Raw genomic sequence first — 19,561 nt, 5'->3', positions numbered from 1 at the left:
GAAAAATCTTCAGCAGTTTACGGACCATTAAAAATAATTTTTTTAAAGCTGGGAGCTTTTTCTGCTTCCTCAGGCTCCACCCACCCTATGGGCGGGACAACGTCAGGACCACTTCCCGGTACCCCGGAAGCTCTTGCCGCTTAGCAACGCAGGAAGCCTGCAATCTTAAGGGTCAAGGCATCAGCTGTGAATAACTGAGCACCCGCTGCAGCTGGTGTTGGGGAACCGAGGTCTTCGGTCCTTCAGTTGCCAGTAAGTGGTGGCATTCTCTCCCAGTACATCTGCCATCCCAAATGCTGTAAGGGAACGTTCCAGACTCCTCAACTACATCATCTGACCTTCATAACGACACAATCCAGCTCAGTCATAAGGACGCCACCACGTTCCAAGGATTGATGCTCTCAACTCAAAGGAGATGATGCCAGGGACACACTTGGAAATGAGTATCTAGCATGTCGGTTCTTCTCAGGAGACCAGGGAAGGAGGACCAGCAATTTCAGCCTTTGCCCTAAGTGCTTTATTTGCCACACCAATGCTTATGCAATCTTAAGTCCCTGAGGGGCCAGAGGTCCCACCATAAAAAATCGCAGAGAGACTCAAGACTTGGGGAAAGGCTCTGGGTGCATGGATGGATGGATATATCCGATTTCCATATTGGGGCTCAGCTGAGTAAGAAAACGCAGGCGCGTTTAGCCTGTGATGTCTGGGCTGGGTGAAGGAATGTGAGAGATGAGGAGGCTCTGAATCGCCGCAGTAAAGATCCTATCTTGCCTGCGCCTTGCTGGAGCCATGCCACAAGACTGCACCAAGCCCTCGATCAAAGGGTCAGCCCTCGCTCCTGGAACAGCTGCTTCAGCGCCTCTTCCAGTGGCTGGTTCGTTCCTTGAAGCCCCTTCACCACCTGTGCTGCCCACTCGAAGTATTCCTGGACGCGGTGCTCTGACCATCCTGCGCAAGAGTGGGCACAAACAAACCTGCTCGTGTGATGTCAAGGCTAGCAACGTCTTTTGCCTGTTTCCCGGCGGGCTTTGGTACAAGGCCGTAAGATGAGTTGCGATGGAATGATCTTACAACTTCTCCGCGACCCATCAACTCTGTCCCCACCTCATGAGAGAAGATTGTTCTAGGAGGTTTAGCCTGAGGCATTAAGAACCCCTCCACCCCCGCTTATTTCTGGGAAATTGACCAGCCTGTGTTTTCAGAAGTGGGACATCCCTCCCGCTTCCCTCAGAGCCAAGGGGAGCATACCTTTAGGGGTGCGGCGATTCAGATCCCTCAGATTGTACAGTTTGTCCGCCAGTTTCACCAGTTTGGCCCCCGGGCTGCTGTGGGGTGCCTGCTCGACCTGTAGCCGCTTTCTTTCCAGCTTGGGCAGAGTTTTGTCATCTGTTACCTCCTCCACCAAGCGCCGAACCTGGGCTCCAAAGTGCAGCTCCACCTCATCCAGGGTAGTGTCTGTGTCTTCTACGGTGTCGTGGAGCAGGGCGGCCTGGGGGACAGGCTCCCATTCAGCGTAGCGACACTAGCCCACCAGCCAAAGGGCACCCCCTGCTTAACAGTGCTCCTGATTCCCACGCCAGCCTCCCGGCAGTGAAGAGTAAAATTACCTGTAACACCACAATGTCAGTGATTCCCGCCTCATGGGTTAGGATCCGGGCTACACCTAACAGGGCCAAAGCAGAAGTCAGACTAGAGGGAGCCAGAGGTAGCGCCTCCCCAGCTGGGTGACCTCGGAAAGTCCCTTCCCTCTTTGGGGAGATGGACTCTATGGGGCAATCCTGCCTACTGAGGTGAGGCTTAGGGGCATGACGCGCGAAGAGCGGCTGATACAAAGCTTGGGACTCAAAAGTAGGCGCCCGAGAACTTATACGCCCCGTGTTTTTCTTCCCCGAGTGGGTCCCCACCCGCCACGCGCCGCGAGGACTGCCTCCCAACCGGCGCGCCCACCGATGGGGTGATTGATGTAGGGGGTCTCTTCGGGATCTTTCCGCCGCTGCTGTCGGTGTTTGTGCGCCGCGAAGTGAGCGGCCTCCAGCAGCTGGGCTGCCTCCGAGCCCATCGCTCGGGGGTGGGCGGCTCGGGAGACCGACGCCCCGGAGTCCGAACGGATCTGCAGCGCCCCCTGGCGAAGCGGAGGCTCGGAGACCGGAGCTCGTTCTAACCAGCTGTAATTCCTCCGTTCTCTTCCTTCCCCACCTCCCAGCTCGCTCGCTGTGCGTGTGTGCGCTTGCGAAGGGCATGTAGAGACTATAGGTCTCCGCCTTAGCTTTGGTTCAAGGTCTCTCCTTGAACCTGTGGTCCAGGAATTTAGCAAGACTTGCTACCCAACGAGTTTCACGGATTCTCCCCTCTCCGCCTCACCAACGCATCAGGCGCAGGCGGCCACCCCCAGCCTTTAACCTGGCTGTTGCGGTAATCTGAAAGCAAGACCTTAATCTTGCGCAGCAAGCGCTTTTCCCGGTCTCAGTGGAGGTCCCGTAGAAGCGGAGATCCTCGGCACGGAAAACAGCCTTCAGCAATCACAGCAGCTGGTGCAGCGTACTCTGCTCGAGGCTCAAGAATACAGCGTCCTGGCCCTCAGAGCTAACAGTGTGCAGAACAGGCTGACAAACAAGAACAAAAGCGATGGCTTCAAGGACTGCTGAGTATGGAGCTGGAAGGCAGAGGTGGTCAACGGACTGTGGAGAAAGCCCGCTTCATGTAGTGTGGGAGTCAGAGACGGCTTCTTCCAGGAAAAAGGGGCCGTCTACAACCTGTCAACTCCCAGAACATCTTCAAAGTGCTCCAAACAGAGTTCTCCCCACAGGGTCAGTCCTGTTACCATGGGCACCTGAGCCTGACATTTGGGCCCAAACATGGCAAGGCTTGGCCTCCTGGAGAACCGAATCCTGCCTAATTGCTTCAGTTGTGGGCTCCTGGGAGGCAGCGCCGTTTCCACAGGAACCGTTGGCACTATTGTACCACAAGGGAGGCTGCCCCAGTCCCCAGATGTCTGCTGTGGGCCCCTGAAGTGATGAGTCCTGTCCCCGCTCCGTTGCAGGAGCACAGTGTTGTCTACCTTGCGTAGCCGCTGGAATAACCCTCCACTCGGTACCGGCCAGGGAGCTTGGGGTCTTCACTTAGTGTTGGCAGCTCCGAAGTACGAGGGGTAAGCAAGACCTTGGAATCTCCCCCAAAGGGCTACGAGGAATGGAGGTTGTCAGCTGCTAAGTGTATTCCCACCAGGCAGGTAGCTTTCTGTGTCGGGGCTGGTAGCTGGGGAGGTAAGGCTCAGGGGGAAGGTTAATGGCAGGACGCTGGGATCAGCTCGGTGGTTGCCATGGAGGGACGCTCGGTAGGCTGAAGGGAGGTCTCTGGGGCCTAAAAGAAATGGTCAGAATTCCCGAGGTGTCCATAGCAGCCTACAAGTTGGAGATTGGGTAGACAGAAACATATTTGGCTTTACATGTTAACTTTTTCAGGACACTGGCTCAGCCTCACTCTCGCCTGGCATTCCCTGTTCTCTGAGCTTTCCCTCCCTTCTGCTTAGGAAATCGTAGGCAGTTTGGAGCCAAGGGCCTCCCATTTCCCAGCAAGATGACAGGAATCCAGTCAGTCTCATCTCCCTAGAAGCCTGTAATGGAGCTTCCACCCCTGTGAGTCTTGGGACTTTAATTTCTGGTTCCTTATTGCCTGTAACCATGGCTTAGGACACATACTGGATTCCTAGGACTACCTACGACTGAGGTGGAGGTGACTTCTCATGGGCCTCCAGAGAAGGAATCCCGGACCTCTGCTGACAGGCCTGTGTGTGGGGCTGCTTTTCAGTTGGATGAACCTTGCCCAGCCCACCGACCTCTCAGGTATAATTCTTCCCCTATCCTCTGAGGGGGGGTTTGGGCTACTGGGAGAGCTGTAGGTGAGGGATGGAGAAGGCCTCCTTTCCTCTTCTGGTAGGGACTTGGACCTCATTTTGCACCTTGAAGAGGGCGAAGGGGATGCGAGTAATGTCCCGTCTCTATAGACTTCTTGCTTTTCTCCAGCACTGGCTCACCACCCGCATTTGTGCCAGACAACACGGGATGCCGCAGGCCGCCACTACCCTGGTTTCTTCTGCCCTCGCCTCTCTGATACTCCCCAGGAAGCCTACTGTTGCCACCTGCAGGCTGCCGGGCCTTCCTGCTGTACCCTGGATGAATTTGAGGCCCTGTACCAAGTAAACGTGTCTACTCTCCAGCCCCCACCCATCCTGAGGTGAGACCTCTAAGTCCCAGATCCACAGAACAGTGACAGGGTGCTCCAGAGTCTTGGGCTCTGGGAGGCCTGTTATTAGGGGTTTGGACGGTGTCCACAGAGAGGCTCTTGTAGTCCGAGGACACATTGTAGTAGGTTTAATTTTGAATTTAGCCGGGTTTGTCGTCAAGGAACTTGCGAGCTCCCAAATGTGTACGCGATTGCAGTATGTGCAGGCAGTCTGTATTTTTCATGCGCTTTCTCGGGACTTTCTGGGCTCTGTAAGCCCTGACTAGTCGCAGCCGGCGTACAATCTTGACTCCCTCTCCCACAGGGGCCCAGGCCCGCTCTTAGCACTGGGCCTCTACAGTGTACTGCTGATGGCACTGATGACCACAGATTTCGTGCACTTCTGCCGTGGCCGGGGACGGAGGGAAAGGCAAAACTGCAGCGGCCGCCGCCTTTCCTTTCGGGTCTCCGCTGCGCGCCCCCTGCAGGCCCCAGTGAGAACAGACTAGGCGCTGCTGAAGCGTCCTTGAGCCTGCGCAGGCGCCGGCGCAACGCGACCGAGCCTCCCGCCCTTCCACAGACGTAACCTCTCCTCGGCCTCGCCTTCTTTGGCGTGCCTCTGACGCATTGCTGGGGCGGGGCGGGGCGGCCACCGGCGCCTTCCCGAGCCCAGGCCCACCTTTGCTCCGGGGACCGTGGCTGCGCCGGCCCTACAGCCCAGCTTCGTGATGACTGTGAGTAGCCCTGGGACCCCCGAGCCCCGACCTTCCGTCCCCGGGGTGCGCACTGATCCTCTACAGTGGCATCTCCCCTTCGGACATGCGCCTTCGCACCTGGCCGCGGTCACCTCCTCCGAACTCGCCCTGGACCCGGCTCCTCTCCCATCCGCGCTGCTCAGCCCACCGCCTCTCTCTCTCCACAGGCCAGCTCAGCCGAGGAGCTGCGGAAGGAGGGCAACGAGCTGTTCAAATGCGGGGATTACGAGGGCGCCCTGTCCGCCTACACCCAGGCCCTGAGTCTCGGCGTGACGCCCCAGGACCAGGCCATTCTGCACCGAAACCGGGCTGCCTGCCACCTCAAGCTGGTGAGGGGGTCGGGTTGCCCTAGCCTGGCTCCACATAGCCGCCCATAGCCGCTGGGATTGCCCATAGCCGCTGCTGTGTGCTCCCCAGCTGGCTATTTCCTCACCGCCCACGGTTGTCTCAGGTCTTTGGGTATCGGTGGTGGTGGTGGGATCGCTTGGCTCAGCAGAACAAGCGATCTGTTTTCTCTTACAGGAAGATTACAATAAAGCAGAGTCAGAGGCGACTAAAGGTAGGGAGTGTGGGCCGTCATCTGGAGCTGTGGGTCTTCTATGGTGGGCAAGGACTCTGGGACCGCTGAGCCCCCTCTATCTCCTCCTCCTTTGGTCCCAGACACTCATCTTTCTACTTGCTTTCCCACTTCTTCGGCCTTTCCTTTTCTGCAGCTGCCCTCACCTTTTCTGAGGCTGAAGCACCGAGCTCCACATTCATATCCCCCACCTTCCTCTGGCCCTCAAGATCTTTCCCTCCTGCTCTTGCCTGGAGACGGTGGCCTCATGGGTGCTGACAGAGCTCCTGTTTGTGCTCAGCCATTGAAAAGGACGGTGGGGACGTCAAAGCACTTTATCGTCGAAGCCAAGCCCTAGAGAAGCTGGGCCGCCTGGACCAGGCCGTCCTTGACCTGAAGAGATGTGTGAGCCTAGAACCCAAGAACAAAGTTTTCCAGGAGTCCCTGAGGAACATTGGGGGCCAGATTCAGGAGAAGGTGTGTGAAAGACCAAGAGAAGTTGGGCATTGCCTGGGTCTGGGTCGAGAGTAGACACAGGGTTCCAGAGAGGAGCTACTGGTAGCAAACAGGCATTGATAGTGCTCAGCCTGTTGGAGGAAATCACACTGGAAGCATGGTTGTTTGGTGTGTGTAAAAGTTTGTACACTTGGCAGAGTGTGAGGCAGGTGGCTGTGGGTGTGTGGGCTCTTCAGGCAGCTGGGGAAGGCATGAACTGGCGAGACTCCATTAGGCTGCAGCGCTTTAGCTTATCGAACTTGTAAAGAACATCTGGTGATCTGGTTAGCCCAGGCTGACTCAGACTCACTACCTACCTTAAGCTGGCCTTGAACCTCTGATGCTCCTGCTTCCAAAAACACTCTTATTTTTACTTTTTAAATATTTACTTATTTTTTTTATATATATGAACACTGTTTTTATGCACAACAGAAGAGGGAATCAGATTCACTTACAGATGGCTGAAAGCCACCATGTGGTTGCTGGGAATTGAACCCAGGACCTCTGGAAGAGCCTAGAAGAGCAGCCAGTGCTCTTAACCGCTAAGTCATCTCTTCAGCTCTTATTTTTACTTCTTAAAGAGAGGATCTCAGGTAGCCGAGGCTGGTCCTGGACTTACTGTGTAGCTGTGCATGGCCTGGTTTCCAAGGGCTGGGATTTCAGATGTCTGACTTTTATTTCAGTCTTGTTTATAGTAAGACAAACTTGGAACTTGCCTAAATGCCCAGCCAGGAGAGGAAAACTAAACAGACGAGGCCATTGCTGCCATTTCTGAGAAGTGGGTCATGTGTGAGCATAGAGAGTGCTCTGCCTCTTGGTGGATGGAAAGGCAGAGCATGCAGTAATAATGACAGGAAAGTGCTCTTTCTCTGAGCTAGTGACCCATGTAGTGTATCTGAGTAAGTAAATGTAAGTACAATGAAAAGTATTAAAGTTGTACATCAAAAGCCTGTTAAGTTGGGAGGTCTCGGCACACGCCCTTCATCCCAGCACTCGGGAGGCAGAGGCAGGAACTTTTGAGTTCAAGGCCAGCCTGGACTGCATAGTGAGTCCCTGTCTCAAAAGATTAAAAAAAGGCTGTTAAATCTCAGCACATGGGAGGCAGAGGCAGGAGGATCTCTGAGTTTCAGGCCAGCCTCATCTACAGAGTGAGTTCCAGGACAGCTAGGGCTATGCAGTGAAATCCTGTCTTGGGGGGAAAAAAAAAAGGCCTCTTAAAAATGTACACCAAAGGACATTCCCAGCACTCAGGCAGCAGAGGTAGGCAGATAGATCTTTGTGAGTTCAAGACCAGCTTGGTCTACATTAAAGAGAGAGAGAGAGAGTGTGTGTGTGTGTGTTGTCTTTATAAAAATGATAACATTGAAAAAAAAAGAATGGGATTAAAGAGGCTTTCCAAAAAATACTTTGATTTAATGTATACATGCGTGTGCGCACACACACACACACAAACACACAAACAGCCTCAAAGAGCATGTCAGCAGCTACCTCATAACCTTCCTGGCCTCTTGTGATTGATGTCAAGTGCAGTGCCGTAGTAGCGTGTTTATGCTCTGCTGCTGTGGTAGAGCTGGCACTGCTGGGAGTGGGTTTCCTTATGGCTAACAAGATGCCTGCCTTCTGAAGGCACTTCCTTTAGCGTCAGCAGGCCCTATTGCCCAAGCAGGAAATAGTTCAGTGAGGAGAACAGCCTCGGGAAGTTTAGGAGGAGATGCAAGGAGATGGCAAGTCTCTTCCTGCCTGCCACGGCTGCTCGCTGTTGGCCCTGAGTGCGGAGCCACCCAGGGAGGAGAGCCAAGGAGAACTCATAGGAAATGTGACATGTCTGACCAAGAAAGGTGATTGCTTCTGTGCTTTGATGCTTTGTCACAGGTGCGGTACATGTCCTCGACGGATGCCAAAGTTGAACAGATGTTTCAGATACTGTTGGACCCCAAAGAGAAAGGCACAGAGAAGAAACAGAAGGTACGGGTCTTGGAGTGAGCCGCTGGAGCTCCTTTGCACAGCTCCGTGCTCACCAGTGTGGGCTTCAGGAGTCCTCCTGGCTGGCTGAGCCTCCTGCATAGGAGCTCTTGGGGATCGGGTCTTTAGTGTGAAGCAAGCAAAGGGAACTAGTGTTTGCAGAGCACCTTGGTGGCCATCCTGGGGCCAGGAGGTGGCATAGAGTGTGACTGAGGTGCTGTCCTTGCCCTTGAAGCTCTGTTAGGGATTCCGCTGTAACCATCACCTAGGAGAGCAAGCTCTCATTTCTACTTGAAGGGAGGGAAGCTGAAGTTCCCAGAGGTTGAACTTATGGCTGGCCGCTCTCAGATGCTAAGGAGAAGCAGTGAGGTCAAGAGCTCAGGGCCCCTCTGCCTGCCTTACCCTTGGGTATATGTGGTGTCAACATTAGAATGTGCTTTCTCTGGTGTAGGCTTCTCAGAACCTTGTGGTACTGGCCCGAGAGGATGCTGGAGCTGAGAAGATCTTCCGGAGCAATGGGGTTCAGCTCTTGCAACAGCTGCTGGACACAGGAGAGACTGACCTCATGCTGGCAGCCCTGCGCACGCTGGTTGGCATTTGTTCTGAGCACCAGTCTCGGGTAGGTGTGGCGAGGTCTAGTTACTGCTTCAGTCTGTACGTCTGTCCATTTATCTGTTAACTCCATCTACCTATCTACTCTTTCATTCCTCATCTTGTTCCCCAAACAGCTGAACGCACAGATAGGAGATCCACAGCTAGAGGGGATCCACTCAATTAGGATAGAGTAGGTAGGACCAGAAAGGGCAAACGTAGCCCCCTCACAGCTTGACCGTTACTCTCGATGCCAGTTCACAGGGACACCTGGTCACTGCCCCACTTCAGGCTGCTCAGAAAGGGCTTTGGAAATGAGAGAGATCAGTGATGTCACCAACAGCCTTAGAGACAGTGACCCGATGAGCAGCATGGACTGCTGTCCTGGCATGGACAGTACAGCAAGAAAGGCCCTGCTCCTGGGCTGCGAAAGCCCATGTCCCCAGCTCCTGCCTGTGCTAGCTGGACCCAGGAGGTAGAGACTTGGTCTCTGGTTGATTGGTATGTTTTTATGTCTATAAATGTGTATATTTAGAGTCAGGCTCTTACATAGTCTAGGCTGCCTTGAACTCGTGGTCCCTCTGGGATTTCAGTATGTGCTGCCATGCTGGGCTCCTTGATTGTTTTTAGAGGACGCTCCAATTCTAAGAAGGGGAGATTGTGACGTATTCAATGAAATCCTTTGAGGCCAAGCCTGGGCTATGTTTAGAATAGTCAAACATGCGCATCCCTTGGCAACCTCTAGCTCCCGCAGGTCTGAGTGAGCTGGGATGAGCCCATCAGGCCTCCTGGGTTCTCTGGCTTACAAGAAAGATGGAGAGGCCTTGCAGGTGCGCCCAAGCATGTTCACACCCTCAGGCGCACACAGACCTTAGTGCTGGGTTTGGGAAGGAGCTGGCATCGATCAGGAAGCTCTGTCTAGGTGTGCTTCCTTCTGGAGGAGACATGAGGCCAAATAGCCACTCCTGGGGCTTGTCTTCTCTTGAGCTACAGAGAGCAGGAGTGGATGAGGACTCTGGAATGTGTCCTCCTCCTCTTCCTCATTTTCAGGCACTGTCTCAGTATGTGGTCCTGGCTCTCCTCGATGGGATGCTTTCTTTAGCTCCTATTTAACAGGAAGCATGACATGACTCCAGGCCATACCATTAGACAGACCTGCTTTCCTTTTCACTGGAGCTGGCCTGTCCGCCCAGGTGTTTGCTCACTTTCCGGCCATTTACCATTAGGAATAACTTACCGTGGCTGCCCTTTACCAACCAGAGCCTCTGTCCAACTCTTTTTGCACCCCAGACAGTGGCGACCCTGAGTGTTCTGGGAACTCGGAGAGTAGTCTCCATCTTGGGCGTGGAAAACCAGGCCGTGTCGCTGGCAGCCTGCCACCTGCTGCAAGTTATGTTTGATGCCCTCAAGGAAGGTATCAAGAAAGGCTTCCGGGGCAAAGAAGGTGCCATTATCGTGGGTGAGTGCAAGCAGGTCTCATCCTTTGGATGGTACTGTCTTAGAGGGGATGAGGCTGAACCCGCCCAGCCAGTCTCTCAGGATGAGATTTGCCACTCCAGATTATTCGTGGCCCAGTGGTCATATTGTACTCTAGATTCTTTTGTTTTGCTGAGACAAGATCTCCCTATGGAACTGATGCTGGCTCAGAACTTGCCATGTTGCTCTTGGGCCCTCAGTTTTCTTGCCTCAGCCTCCCGAGTGCTGGCATGGGTTTGTGTCTCCTTACCCAGCTTTTCCTTTGGAGTCTAATAGCCAAGGTGCTTGAGGAGAAAGCTGGGCTCAGCTCCGGACCCAGGAGGGAATTCTCCTTTGCCTGAATCTCTCAGACTGTTGGGGAGTTCAACAGTCACACAGGGCTGGTCACGTAGAGCCCACTAATGGACCTTTTTCTCTTGTGCTGTTTTGTCTTTGTGTGGAGGACTGAACCCATAATGTCACGGACATTGATCACTAACACGTACTGTTGACAGATCCTGCCCGGGAGCTGAAGGTCCTCATCAGTAACCTCTTAGACCTCCTGACTGAGGTGGGGGTCTCCGGCCAAGGCCGTGACAATACCCTGACTCTCCTCATTAAAATGGTACCGCGGAAATCTCCGAAGGACCCCAACAACAGCCTCACACTCTGGGTCATCGATCAAGGTAGGTGGTGCAGTTTAGAAAAACTTGCTTGGGCGGTTGAGGCCTGCTTTTCTGCAGGAGTGACAAGGGAAGCAGCAGTCGCACGTCGTGGCGTGCTGTCCTGAGCTGACCGCCTGTGGCCCTCGCAACCCCTACGAGGAGCCCTGAGACCCTCCAGTTGTGTGTGTGCCATGTGTGTGCGTGTGCAAACGCATGCACATTGCGTAGTCTGAAAAAGGCCAACAGACAGGCAGGGTTGCTTTTCTCTACTTGATGTAGGCCTCTGTGTGTGTGTGTGTGTGTGTGTGTGTGTGTGTGTGTGTGTGTGTGTGGAAAGTGCATGCACATTGTCCAGTACTGAAGAAGGCCAACAGAAAGGCAGTGTCACTTTTCTCTATTCCATGTAGACCTCTGCGTGCATGTGTGTGTTTGTGTGTTCAAATGCTGTGACACTGCTGGGAGTCAGGATAACAAGCAAAGTTTGGTTTTCTCCTTCTGCTCTGAGGGTTGTGGGATTGACCTCTGGTCGCCAGAGTTGGTGGCAAGCACCTTTACCTGCTGAGCCATCTCACTGGCCTGTCGGAAGGTTTTCTTAGTGTATATGTGTCACTGCTGTGCTTGGAGAGAAAGACAGCCAAGTCATAACGTAGCAGTTTACACTTGTTGTTTTCCAATAAGATAAGTAAGAAAGGGCTTGCAGGGGCCCTGCCCAGCAGCCCTCTGCAGTGATCCGGTGAATCTGCTTCTGTTTTTCCCATTACACCTGTCATGCCACTGTTTGAACTCTGACCTTCCTGGCTGAGAGAGGTGGCCTTGCTTTTCTCTGCATCTCCTGGTCTGTCTCTACCTTTAGGGGTTGGCGCCAATGCTCTATTGTCTAAATGGGGTATCTTTCCAGGTCTGAAAAAGATTCTGGAGGTGGGGGGCTCCCTGCCAGATGCTGCTGGGGAGCTCACGGTGACAGCAAACAGCCGCATGAGTGCCTCCATCCTCCTCAGCAAGCTGTTCGATGACCTGAAGTGTGATGCCGAGAGGGAGAACTTCCACCGCCTCTGTGAGAACTACATCAGGTGAGAGAGCGGGCTTCTCCCGCTGCCAGGGGTGCCAGCGAGACAGCCTTTCAGTCCTCCCTAAGGGAGGACCAGTTTGCTAAAGTCATCCCCAGCATCCCCACCCCATCTCTTGCTTACTTTACCATTGCTGTAAAGAGATTCCATGACCCAGGCAACTTATAAAAGAGTCTGTTGGGGGCTCACAGTTTCAGAGCACGAGTAGACATAACCATCATGATAGGGAGCATGGCAGCCAGCAGGCAGACATGGTGCTGGAGCAGCAACTGAGAGCGTACATGTTATGTTAAGACAGCCACGAGAGAGAGAGAGAGAGAGAGAGAGAGAGAGAGAGAGAGAGAGAGAGGGAGAGAGAGAGAGAGAGGGAGAGAGAGAGGGAGAGAGGGAGGGTGAACAAGCATGAACTTGGACTGGTGTAGGCTTTGGAGCTCACAGCTTACCCAGTGCCACAGCTTCTCTAACAAGGCCCACCTCCTAGTCCTTCCCAAACAGTTCCACCAGCTACAGACCAAACATTCAAATACATGAGTTCATGGGAGCCATTCATTCGTGCAATCAGACCCTGTTATTTTGATATGGGAATCATGCTATGTAGCCCAGGCTGGCCTAGAACTCCTGGGCTCCAGAGTAGCCGGGACATGCAGTTGTATGTCACTGTGCCTGGCCCAATACCTGCTTCTTGTTCCAAAGTGACTGCACCAGGAGAACTTTTAAATTGATTTTCCAATACCACAACAAATGTCTCGCGCACAACAGAAGAGTCAAGTACTTCCTGGCTTTCCTTTATAACCCATGGACTAAACGGGACAGTCCACCCTTGGGGGGTTGGCAGCGAGGGGAAGTGGCTGACAATAGTAACTTGCAGTAGGATGCTCTTAAGCAGTACAGGAAAGGAATGGGGCGGGGCGATGTGCGTGAGAATAACCTGTCTGGTGCTGTGTCACCAGCGAGGCTCAAGTGGAGGGTAGCTAACCAACTGGTGATGGCCGTTGTGCTGGAATGGTCATTCTTCCCCTTGGCAACTTCTCTTGCCGTTTCTGCCCAAGTAGCACCAGGTGCCCGTCCGCTACAGGGGGAGTGGGGAGAAGAGGTCCCTTACGTGTACTTTGGCGTGACAGCTCTAACTCTGTGCCCCTTAGGAGCTGGTTTGAGGGCCAAGGGTTGGCCGGGAAGCTGCGAGCCATCCAGACAGTGTCCTGCCTTCTGCAGGGCCCATGTGATGCTGGCAACCGGGCCTTGGAGCTGAGCGGTGTCATGGAGAGCGTGATCGCTCTGTGCGCCTCTGAGCAAGAGGAGGAGCAGCTGGTGGCAGTGGAGGCGCTGATCCACGCAGCGGGCAAAGCCAAGCGGGCCTCCTTCATCACTGCCAATGGTGTGTCGCTGCTCAAGGACCTCTACAAGTGCAGTGAGAGGGACAGCATCCGCATCAGAGCACTAGTGGTGAGATGGGAGGCGCGGCTACGCGGTCGGACAGGGGTACCAGTCAGATGGTGTCTCTTGGGGTAGCCTCGGCACTGTAGGAGAAGGTATACACAGAACCTTGCTAGGGTGACTGGCGTGGACCTGGCTCCTGTCACTGAAGGGCTTATGATAAGCAGGCGATGATCCAGGTACAAAGGATGTCTGTAGGGTGCCTCAGACTGTCCCCTTGCTGGTTAGAGAGGCCTGTGGAAAAACAGAAAGTGTATGGGGCCTTTCTAGGCTTCCAGCTGTAGCCGTTACTGTAGGGTCGCCTTCTCCTCCGTGGCCACTGCCCCAGTTTGCTTTCTGTTGCTGTGACGCACACCACAAACAAAAACAACTTGGAGGGGAAGGCTTCATTTCGTGTTACAGCGTATATTGAGAGGGGAAGGCAGGGCAGGAACTTGAGGCAGGGACCAGGAAGGAGGAAGTGAGGCAGATACCAGGAAGGAGCACTGCTTGCTGGCTTCCTCGTGGCTTGCTCAACCTGCTTTGTCGTACACCTCAGGGCCACCTTCCCAGAGATGAAGCCCCCACCAGTGGCCTGCGCCTCACCACAGGCTGATCTGATGGAAGCCATTCCTCAGCTGAGGCTCCTCCTGCCCAGATGACTCTAGCTTGTTGAAAGTTAACAAAGAAACCAGCTAGCACAGGCCGTTAGCTCTGGGTCTCTGTCTTGTAAGAATTTAGGCCATGGTTAAAGTACTTTCCTTTCTTTTGAGCCAGGGTCTAATGTAGCCCAGGCTGGCCCCAAACTCACTGTAGACCAGAGGCTGGCCTTAAGCTTTTGATCATTCTGCCTTTACCTTCCAAGGCCTGGGATTACAGGTGTGAACCACTGTGTCTGGCACAAAGTACTTTTTATATGACCTGAAAGGGACAGAGTAAATCTGCGTGTAGAATGGGAATGAGTGTGGAAAGGGCGGAGGCTCAGGATACCAGGGTGGCCAATGTGTCAGTTTCTCCTGGTTGCTGTCCTGGGGCCACCTCAGTAGGTGACTGCTGCCTAACATTCCGTGTGTCACCTGTGGGGAATTTGTTGATTAATTAATGTTTGTGGTCCTCCAGGAGCCATGACAGCGGGCCGGGGAGAGACCCCGAGTTGGGTAGGAGAGCCAGGCTGTTGTCTCCATCCTGAGCATCAAACTACTGGTCTTGTCCTCTTCCTCCAGGGACTCTGTAAGCTCGGGTCAGCTGGAGGGACTGACTTCAGCATGAAGCAGTTTGCTGAAGGCTCTACTCTCAAACTGGCCAAGCAGTGCCGAAAGTAAGTCGTAATTCTCCCTTTCTGGGACAGACCTTAAGAGAGGGTGTGGAACTGAAGAGATTCTCGGTGGGTGCAAGGGTGAGGGCTGGAGACATGGCTCAGTGGTTAGGGGCATTGTCTGCCCTTCCACAGGTCCTGAGTTCAATTCCCAGCAACCACATGGGGGCCTCCAACTATCCACAAAGGGATTGATGCCCTCTTTTGGCATGCAGATGTACATGCAGACAGGGCACTCATACAGGAAATAAATAAATATATTTTTAAAAAATTAAAAAAAAAGCTGGGTGTGGTTGTCCACACGCCTGTCTTGGCTACGCTTGGCTGCGGCGGAGAGGGACAGAGACAGAAGGTCCAGTGGGGCCTGCCGACTGCCAGCCTAGCTTCAGCTGCAGTGAAAGACCTTCTCCAAGGGAGTAAGACGGAGCAGGACACTGACATCATCCTCTGGCCTGATGGGTGTGCATGCACACACTGTTTTGAGGAGGGCAGTCAATAGAGCTGTCTCCTGCTGTCTGACCCAGGCAGGAGCTGTTTTCCCTTTGGACAAATCCTCCTACATCCTCACTCATAAGTTCCCATGTCAAGGGCAGACCCAAGCTCCTGGCTCTCCTCCTTGTCCAGGTTCCTTTTTCCTTCACCCACTATTTTTTGCTGTTTTATTTTTTGTTTGTTTGTTTGAGATAGGGTCTCACTAAGCCCGGGCTGACCTAGAACCTGTGACCCTCCTGAGTGCTGAGATTGTGGGACTTTACCTCTGGCTCCCGCTTCACACCTGATGGTCTTCCACTGTCATACGTGTCCCTAGGTGGCTGTGCAACGACCAGATTGACCCGGGCACCCGGCGCTGGGCAGTGGAGGGCCTGGCTTACCTCACCTTTGATGCTGACGTAAAGGAGGAGTTTGTGGAGGACGAGGCTGCGCTGAAGGCCCTGTTCCAGCTTAGCAGGGTAGCTCTGTGGGTTCCTGCTCTCGGCCTGGGGGCAGGATCTGGGATGAGAGCTTACCAGGCTTTGGCGGGTTGCATCAACGTCCCTGTGCTCCCCGGGAAGCGGAGCCAGTTGCCAAGGCATGGCGTGGCCTTGGCGCCTGCAGTGTCTGGGATCACAGGCGCTGGCGGAGTTAAGGAGCCGGGATTGTGAGCTCTGAGTCTGGGGTTGGGGCAGGTTCCCAGCGTCCCCCTGGGTTCCAGGTGGGGCCACAGAGGCTGGGATGGAGGCTTAGCTCAGCTGCAGCAAGCCCTGCTGCTCTCTGGGACTGCGAGCTCAATGCCCCCTCTTTCCTGGCAGTCCGAGGAGAGGTCAGTGCTCTTTGCGGTAGCCTCGGCGCTGGTGAACTGCACCAACAGCTACGACTATGAGGAGCCTGACCCCAAGATGGTGGAGCTGGCCAAGTATGCCAAGCAGCATGTTCCTGAGCAGCACCCTAAGGTAAGGGGTCTGCCAGGGGGGCGAGGGGTCCCTGTTGTTGGCAGGATTGATCTTCAGCAGAAAGCCTTCCTCCAAACTGGCTATTTCCAAGGTCTGTCGTGGCCACTTGGTTCCATGCTCAGCATTCTCTGCTGTTGAAAAGGGCCCACATTTTCCTATCAAGTCAGTTCGGGCCCCTCCCACACTGCCTCCTTGCAGGACAAACCAAGCTTCGTGCGGGCCCGTGTGAAGAAGCTGCTAGCAGCAGGCGTGGTGTCAGCCATGACATGCATGGTGAAGACAGAGAGCCCTGTGCTGACCAACTCCTGTAGGGAGCTACTCTCCAGGTAGGCCAGCCTGCCCCTCCTAACTCAGCCAGCCTGCCGCAGGCCTGTAGGCGTGGGTGCTGTGCCCTGTGAACCTCAGAGCGCTGGGCTGCTGGACTTGGCTTAGCTTGAGAGTGAAATGCCTGCCTGCTGGGGCCGTGGGCCCTGCCCACTCAGCACGCCTTCTCCCCTGCAGGGTCTTCCTGGCTTTGGTGGAAGAGGTGGAGGATCGAGGCACTGTGGTGGCCCAGGGAGGGGGCAAGGTAAGCTGCCTTCTGACTCCTTCCTGACCCTGAGCCGCCCATAAAACAGGACTCAGTGGCTGCTGGCCTTGGGGCCACTATTAGTGACCAACAGGAACTCCTGCCAGCTTGTGATGCTGATGTGGACAGGCTCCTCAGAGTCCCTCAGCACTTTGGGCCCATAAAGATTCGGAGTTCTCCTCCTCCGCCTGTGGCCCCAGGGCCCGGCACAACCGATAGTTAGCACCTAATAGGTGGTTGAGGAACGTTTGGATAGTTTCAAGGACAGAGCTCAGAATGAGGAAGAATCTCAGCAGGGATGGCTCTCGGGCCCAAGGAGAGAATGAGAGGGAGGGTGCAGTCAGGAGTGGTGGCTTGGGCCTTGTCCTCCCAGGCCCACACTGGGCACTGACAGGCCAGGGACTGTTTGGCAGGCTCTGCTCCCGCTGGCCGTGGAAGGCACCGATGTTGGGCAGACAAAGGCAGCCCAGGCTCTTGCCAAGCTTACCATCACCTCCAACCCAGAGATGACCTTCCCTGGAGAGCGGGTATGTGTCTCCTTGCTCCAACTGTGACCTCTCTTGTTTCCTCATTATGCCCTGATGGCCCCTGGCCCGGGCTCCCTTTCATGACCACAGGGAAATGGCAGTTCTGCTGAGTCCTGGGGTGGGGACAGCCATAGAGGCCTCTGCTGTCTCTGTCTCGGGCAGGCCCCCTGCTGTGGGGTGGTGAGGTTGGGGGCCACTGCATGGAGCACTGACAGGCGGGGTGTGCACCACAGATCTACGAAGTGGTCCGGCCCCTTGTCTCTCTGTTGCACCTCAGCTGCTCAGGACTGCAGAACTTTGAGGCCCTCATGGCCCTAACGAACCTGGCAGGCATCAGTGAGAGGCTCAGGTAAGGTCCCATGGAGCTCGGCTGGCCCCAGTTGCGTACTCCACAGTTTGGAAAACAGTTCCTGGTCATTTTTGTGCCTCATAATGACTCTGTGTCATACAGGAAGAGTCGTGCCAAGGGTGGTACCAAGGTGGCACAGGGCGAGAATGCTACAAGCTGGGAACTCAGACCGCCTGGAGTTCCAATCTGCCTCACACAACCCAGTAGATATAGAGCCCAAGCAGTTCAGCTCTGGGGCCCTGACGGTGCCCCTCACTTCCTCCTCCTCTCCTCATGTTGCTTAAACTCACTGGCTCATTGTATAACCCTAGGCAAGTCTTTTAAGTCATCCTGCCTCAGTTTCCCCTCTGTGAGTTAAGTATGTAACTGAGGTAGTAGCACAGAGAATTCACTGAGAAAATGCATACAAAAGGCTTTAGGCACAAGTGGGTATGGTGGCTCATGCCAGGGGAGGCCAAGGGAGGAAGAGTGGTATGAGTTCTAGGCCAGGCTAGGCTATAAACTGTCTTAAAAGCTCCCCCACCCCAACCCAGAAGCCCTTGGTTCGTAGGTACCTGCTCCTAGCAGTAATCACGGTCAGCTGTTATTACTAATTGCGGCCTTGAACACATTACTCAGCACCCAGCCCAGTTTCCCCTTCGGCCAATTAGTTACGGTAACCACCCCCGCACTTTCGCCATGGTGGAGGGTGAGCATCAAGTAAGATAACCCAAGCATCATGGGGTGATGACTAGTGTTAGGTGGAATCATCCAAGCAGGTGTGTCCGGTTCCGCACATCGCCATCACCACAACCACCCTGCTTTGCTAATTTCAGCGTCCCCAACAACCCATGCTGGTTCTAGCCGGGTCAGGAGGCTAGAAAGCTCTGCAGCTCCTAACTCGCACAGGAAGGTCTTTGGACATGGCTAGGGCTGCTCCTCCGCTTGGGGCTAATCACAGGGAGATCGGGGGCCGGGCTGTGGAGGCTCTGACCATGCAGACCCTTCCAACTTCGTCCTGCAGGCAGAAGATCCTGAAGGAGAAGGCTGTGCCCATGGTCGAGGGCTACATGTTTGAGGAGCATGAGATGATCCGCCGGGCAGCTACCGAGTGCATGTGTAACCTGGCCATGAGCAAAGAGGTGAGGCTTTGGTGTAGCTGCTCCCCCTGACAGGGACGCAGATGGCTTTGTGCCGGTGCCATGGTCCTTTCCTCCATCTGGCTGCAGGTGCAGGATCTCTTTGAGGCCCAGGGCAATGACCGGCTGAAGCTGCTGGTGCTGTACAGCGGAGAGGAGGATGAGCTGCTGCGGAGGGCTGCCGCCGGCGGCCTGGCCATGCTCACCTCCCTGCGGCCCTCCCTCTGCAGCCGCATCCCACAAGTGGTTAGTGCCTGCGCTTGGCAGGGGAGGGGGAGGGAACTAGCAGCTCCCCACGTGGTGGTATTGCTCTGCGGGGGTCGTGTCTTCTGCAGTTGTTGCTGGGTCTTCTGGGTCTTCACTCGCACCGTCTCCCACAGACCACACACTGGCTGGAGATCCTGCAGTCCCTGCTCCTAAGCCCCAACCAGGAGCTGCAACACCGGGGCACGGTGCTGGCGCTGAACATGGTGGAGGCCTCGAAGGAGATCGCCAGCACCCTGATGGAGAGTGAGGTCCTGGAGATCCTGTCGGTGTTGGCCAAGGGTGAAGAGAGCCCGGTCACCAGGGCTGCTGCAGCCTGCCTGGGCAAAGCCGTGGAATACAGGCTCATCCAACCCAACCGGGAGCGGGAGTGAGGATCGGCGCTCTGCCACCTGCGGGAGCTTAGGGAGCCAGGACAGAAGCAGCGTGGCCAATGGGACCGGGACGCTGGACACTCGCCTCTCTTCCCCAAGCTGCACTTGGATGGTCTCTGCCCTGGGGGATTCACACAGCACTCAGAAGGGCCCTCTGTACTGTAGAGAGCTGGGAATGGAGAAAGTGCATTCCAGCTCGAGCCTGTGGATGGTGGGCATCAAGAAGGAAGGGCACAGCAGCATCACCCAAAAGCTGCGGGCGTCACCGGAGCCTGCCAGCAGGCACACCCCGCTAATAAATCACGTGGAACGGAAGCGTGTGTTGTGTGGCAGGGAGTGCCGAGGGCGGGAGGCGCTGGGGCAGCAGCGAAGCGCAAGAGAAGGGAGCCAGAGCCCCCAAACGGGTAGGCCAGGCTGCCTTCAAACTGATAATCCT

At 54.9% G+C, this 19,561-nt stretch overlaps 3 protein-coding genes across 4 annotated transcripts; 2 read left to right on the top strand and 1 right to left on the bottom strand.

The window, feature by feature from the left end:
• Hddc3 (HD domain containing 3) lies at window positions 1-2,125 on the bottom strand. Its single transcript, XM_055623181.1, has 4 exons — window positions 1,948-2,125; window positions 1,608-1,663; window positions 1,249-1,489; window positions 1-948 (listed from the first exon to the last, which is right to left on the bottom strand). Exons 1-4 carry the CDS (start codon window positions 2,057-2,059, stop codon window positions 818-820), a joined length of 540 nt encoding a protein of 179 aa, XP_055479156.1. The 5' UTR covers window positions 2,060-2,125; the 3' UTR covers window positions 1-817.
• A 65-nt stretch (window positions 2,126-2,190) lies between these two features.
• On the top strand, window positions 2,191-4,754 carry LOC129688374 (protein shisa-like-1a). 2 transcript variants are annotated; one of them, XM_055623182.1, is made up of 4 exons: window positions 2,191-3,148; window positions 3,690-3,842; window positions 4,023-4,233; window positions 4,547-4,754. In XM_055623182.1, exons 2-4 carry the CDS (start codon window positions 3,743-3,745, stop codon window positions 4,728-4,730), a joined length of 495 nt encoding a protein of 164 aa, XP_055479157.1. In that variant the 5' UTR covers window positions 2,191-3,148; window positions 3,690-3,742; the 3' UTR covers window positions 4,731-4,754. The 2 variants fall into 2 exon arrangements, with proteins under 2 accessions (XP_055479157.1, XP_055479158.1); XM_055623183.1 differs by lacking the exon at window positions 2,191-3,148 and adding an exon at window positions 3,586-3,635 and having other exon boundaries at window positions 3,710-3,842.
• Window positions 4,755-4,867: 113 nt separating this feature from the next.
• Window positions 4,868-19,440, top strand: Unc45a (unc-45 myosin chaperone A). Its single transcript, XM_055623180.1, has 20 exons — window positions 4,868-4,955; window positions 5,144-5,305; window positions 5,499-5,535; window positions 5,834-6,009; window positions 7,900-7,992; window positions 8,441-8,608; window positions 9,871-10,039; window positions 10,551-10,721; window positions 11,599-11,770; window positions 12,910-13,210; window positions 14,404-14,498; window positions 15,304-15,445; window positions 15,785-15,925; window positions 16,124-16,251; window positions 16,427-16,493; window positions 16,907-17,020; window positions 17,254-17,369; window positions 18,373-18,490; window positions 18,578-18,733; window positions 18,868-19,440. The coding sequence occupies exons 1-20, from the start codon at window positions 4,950-4,952 to the stop codon at window positions 19,123-19,125; spliced, it is 2,790 nt and encodes a 929-aa protein (XP_055479155.1). The 5' UTR covers window positions 4,868-4,949; the 3' UTR covers window positions 19,126-19,440.
• The last annotated feature ends 121 nt before the right edge of the window (window positions 19,441-19,561 follow it).

This window comes from Psammomys obesus, unplaced genomic scaffold (genome assembly GCF_907164565.1).
Source record: "Psammomys obesus unplaced genomic scaffold, mPsaObe1.curated_primary_1811, whole genome shotgun sequence".
Taxonomy (NCBI): domain Eukaryota; kingdom Metazoa; phylum Chordata; class Mammalia; order Rodentia; family Muridae; genus Psammomys; species Psammomys obesus.
The sequence above is the reverse complement of the archived record's forward strand: the minus strand, read 5'-3'. Positions and strand labels throughout refer to the sequence as shown.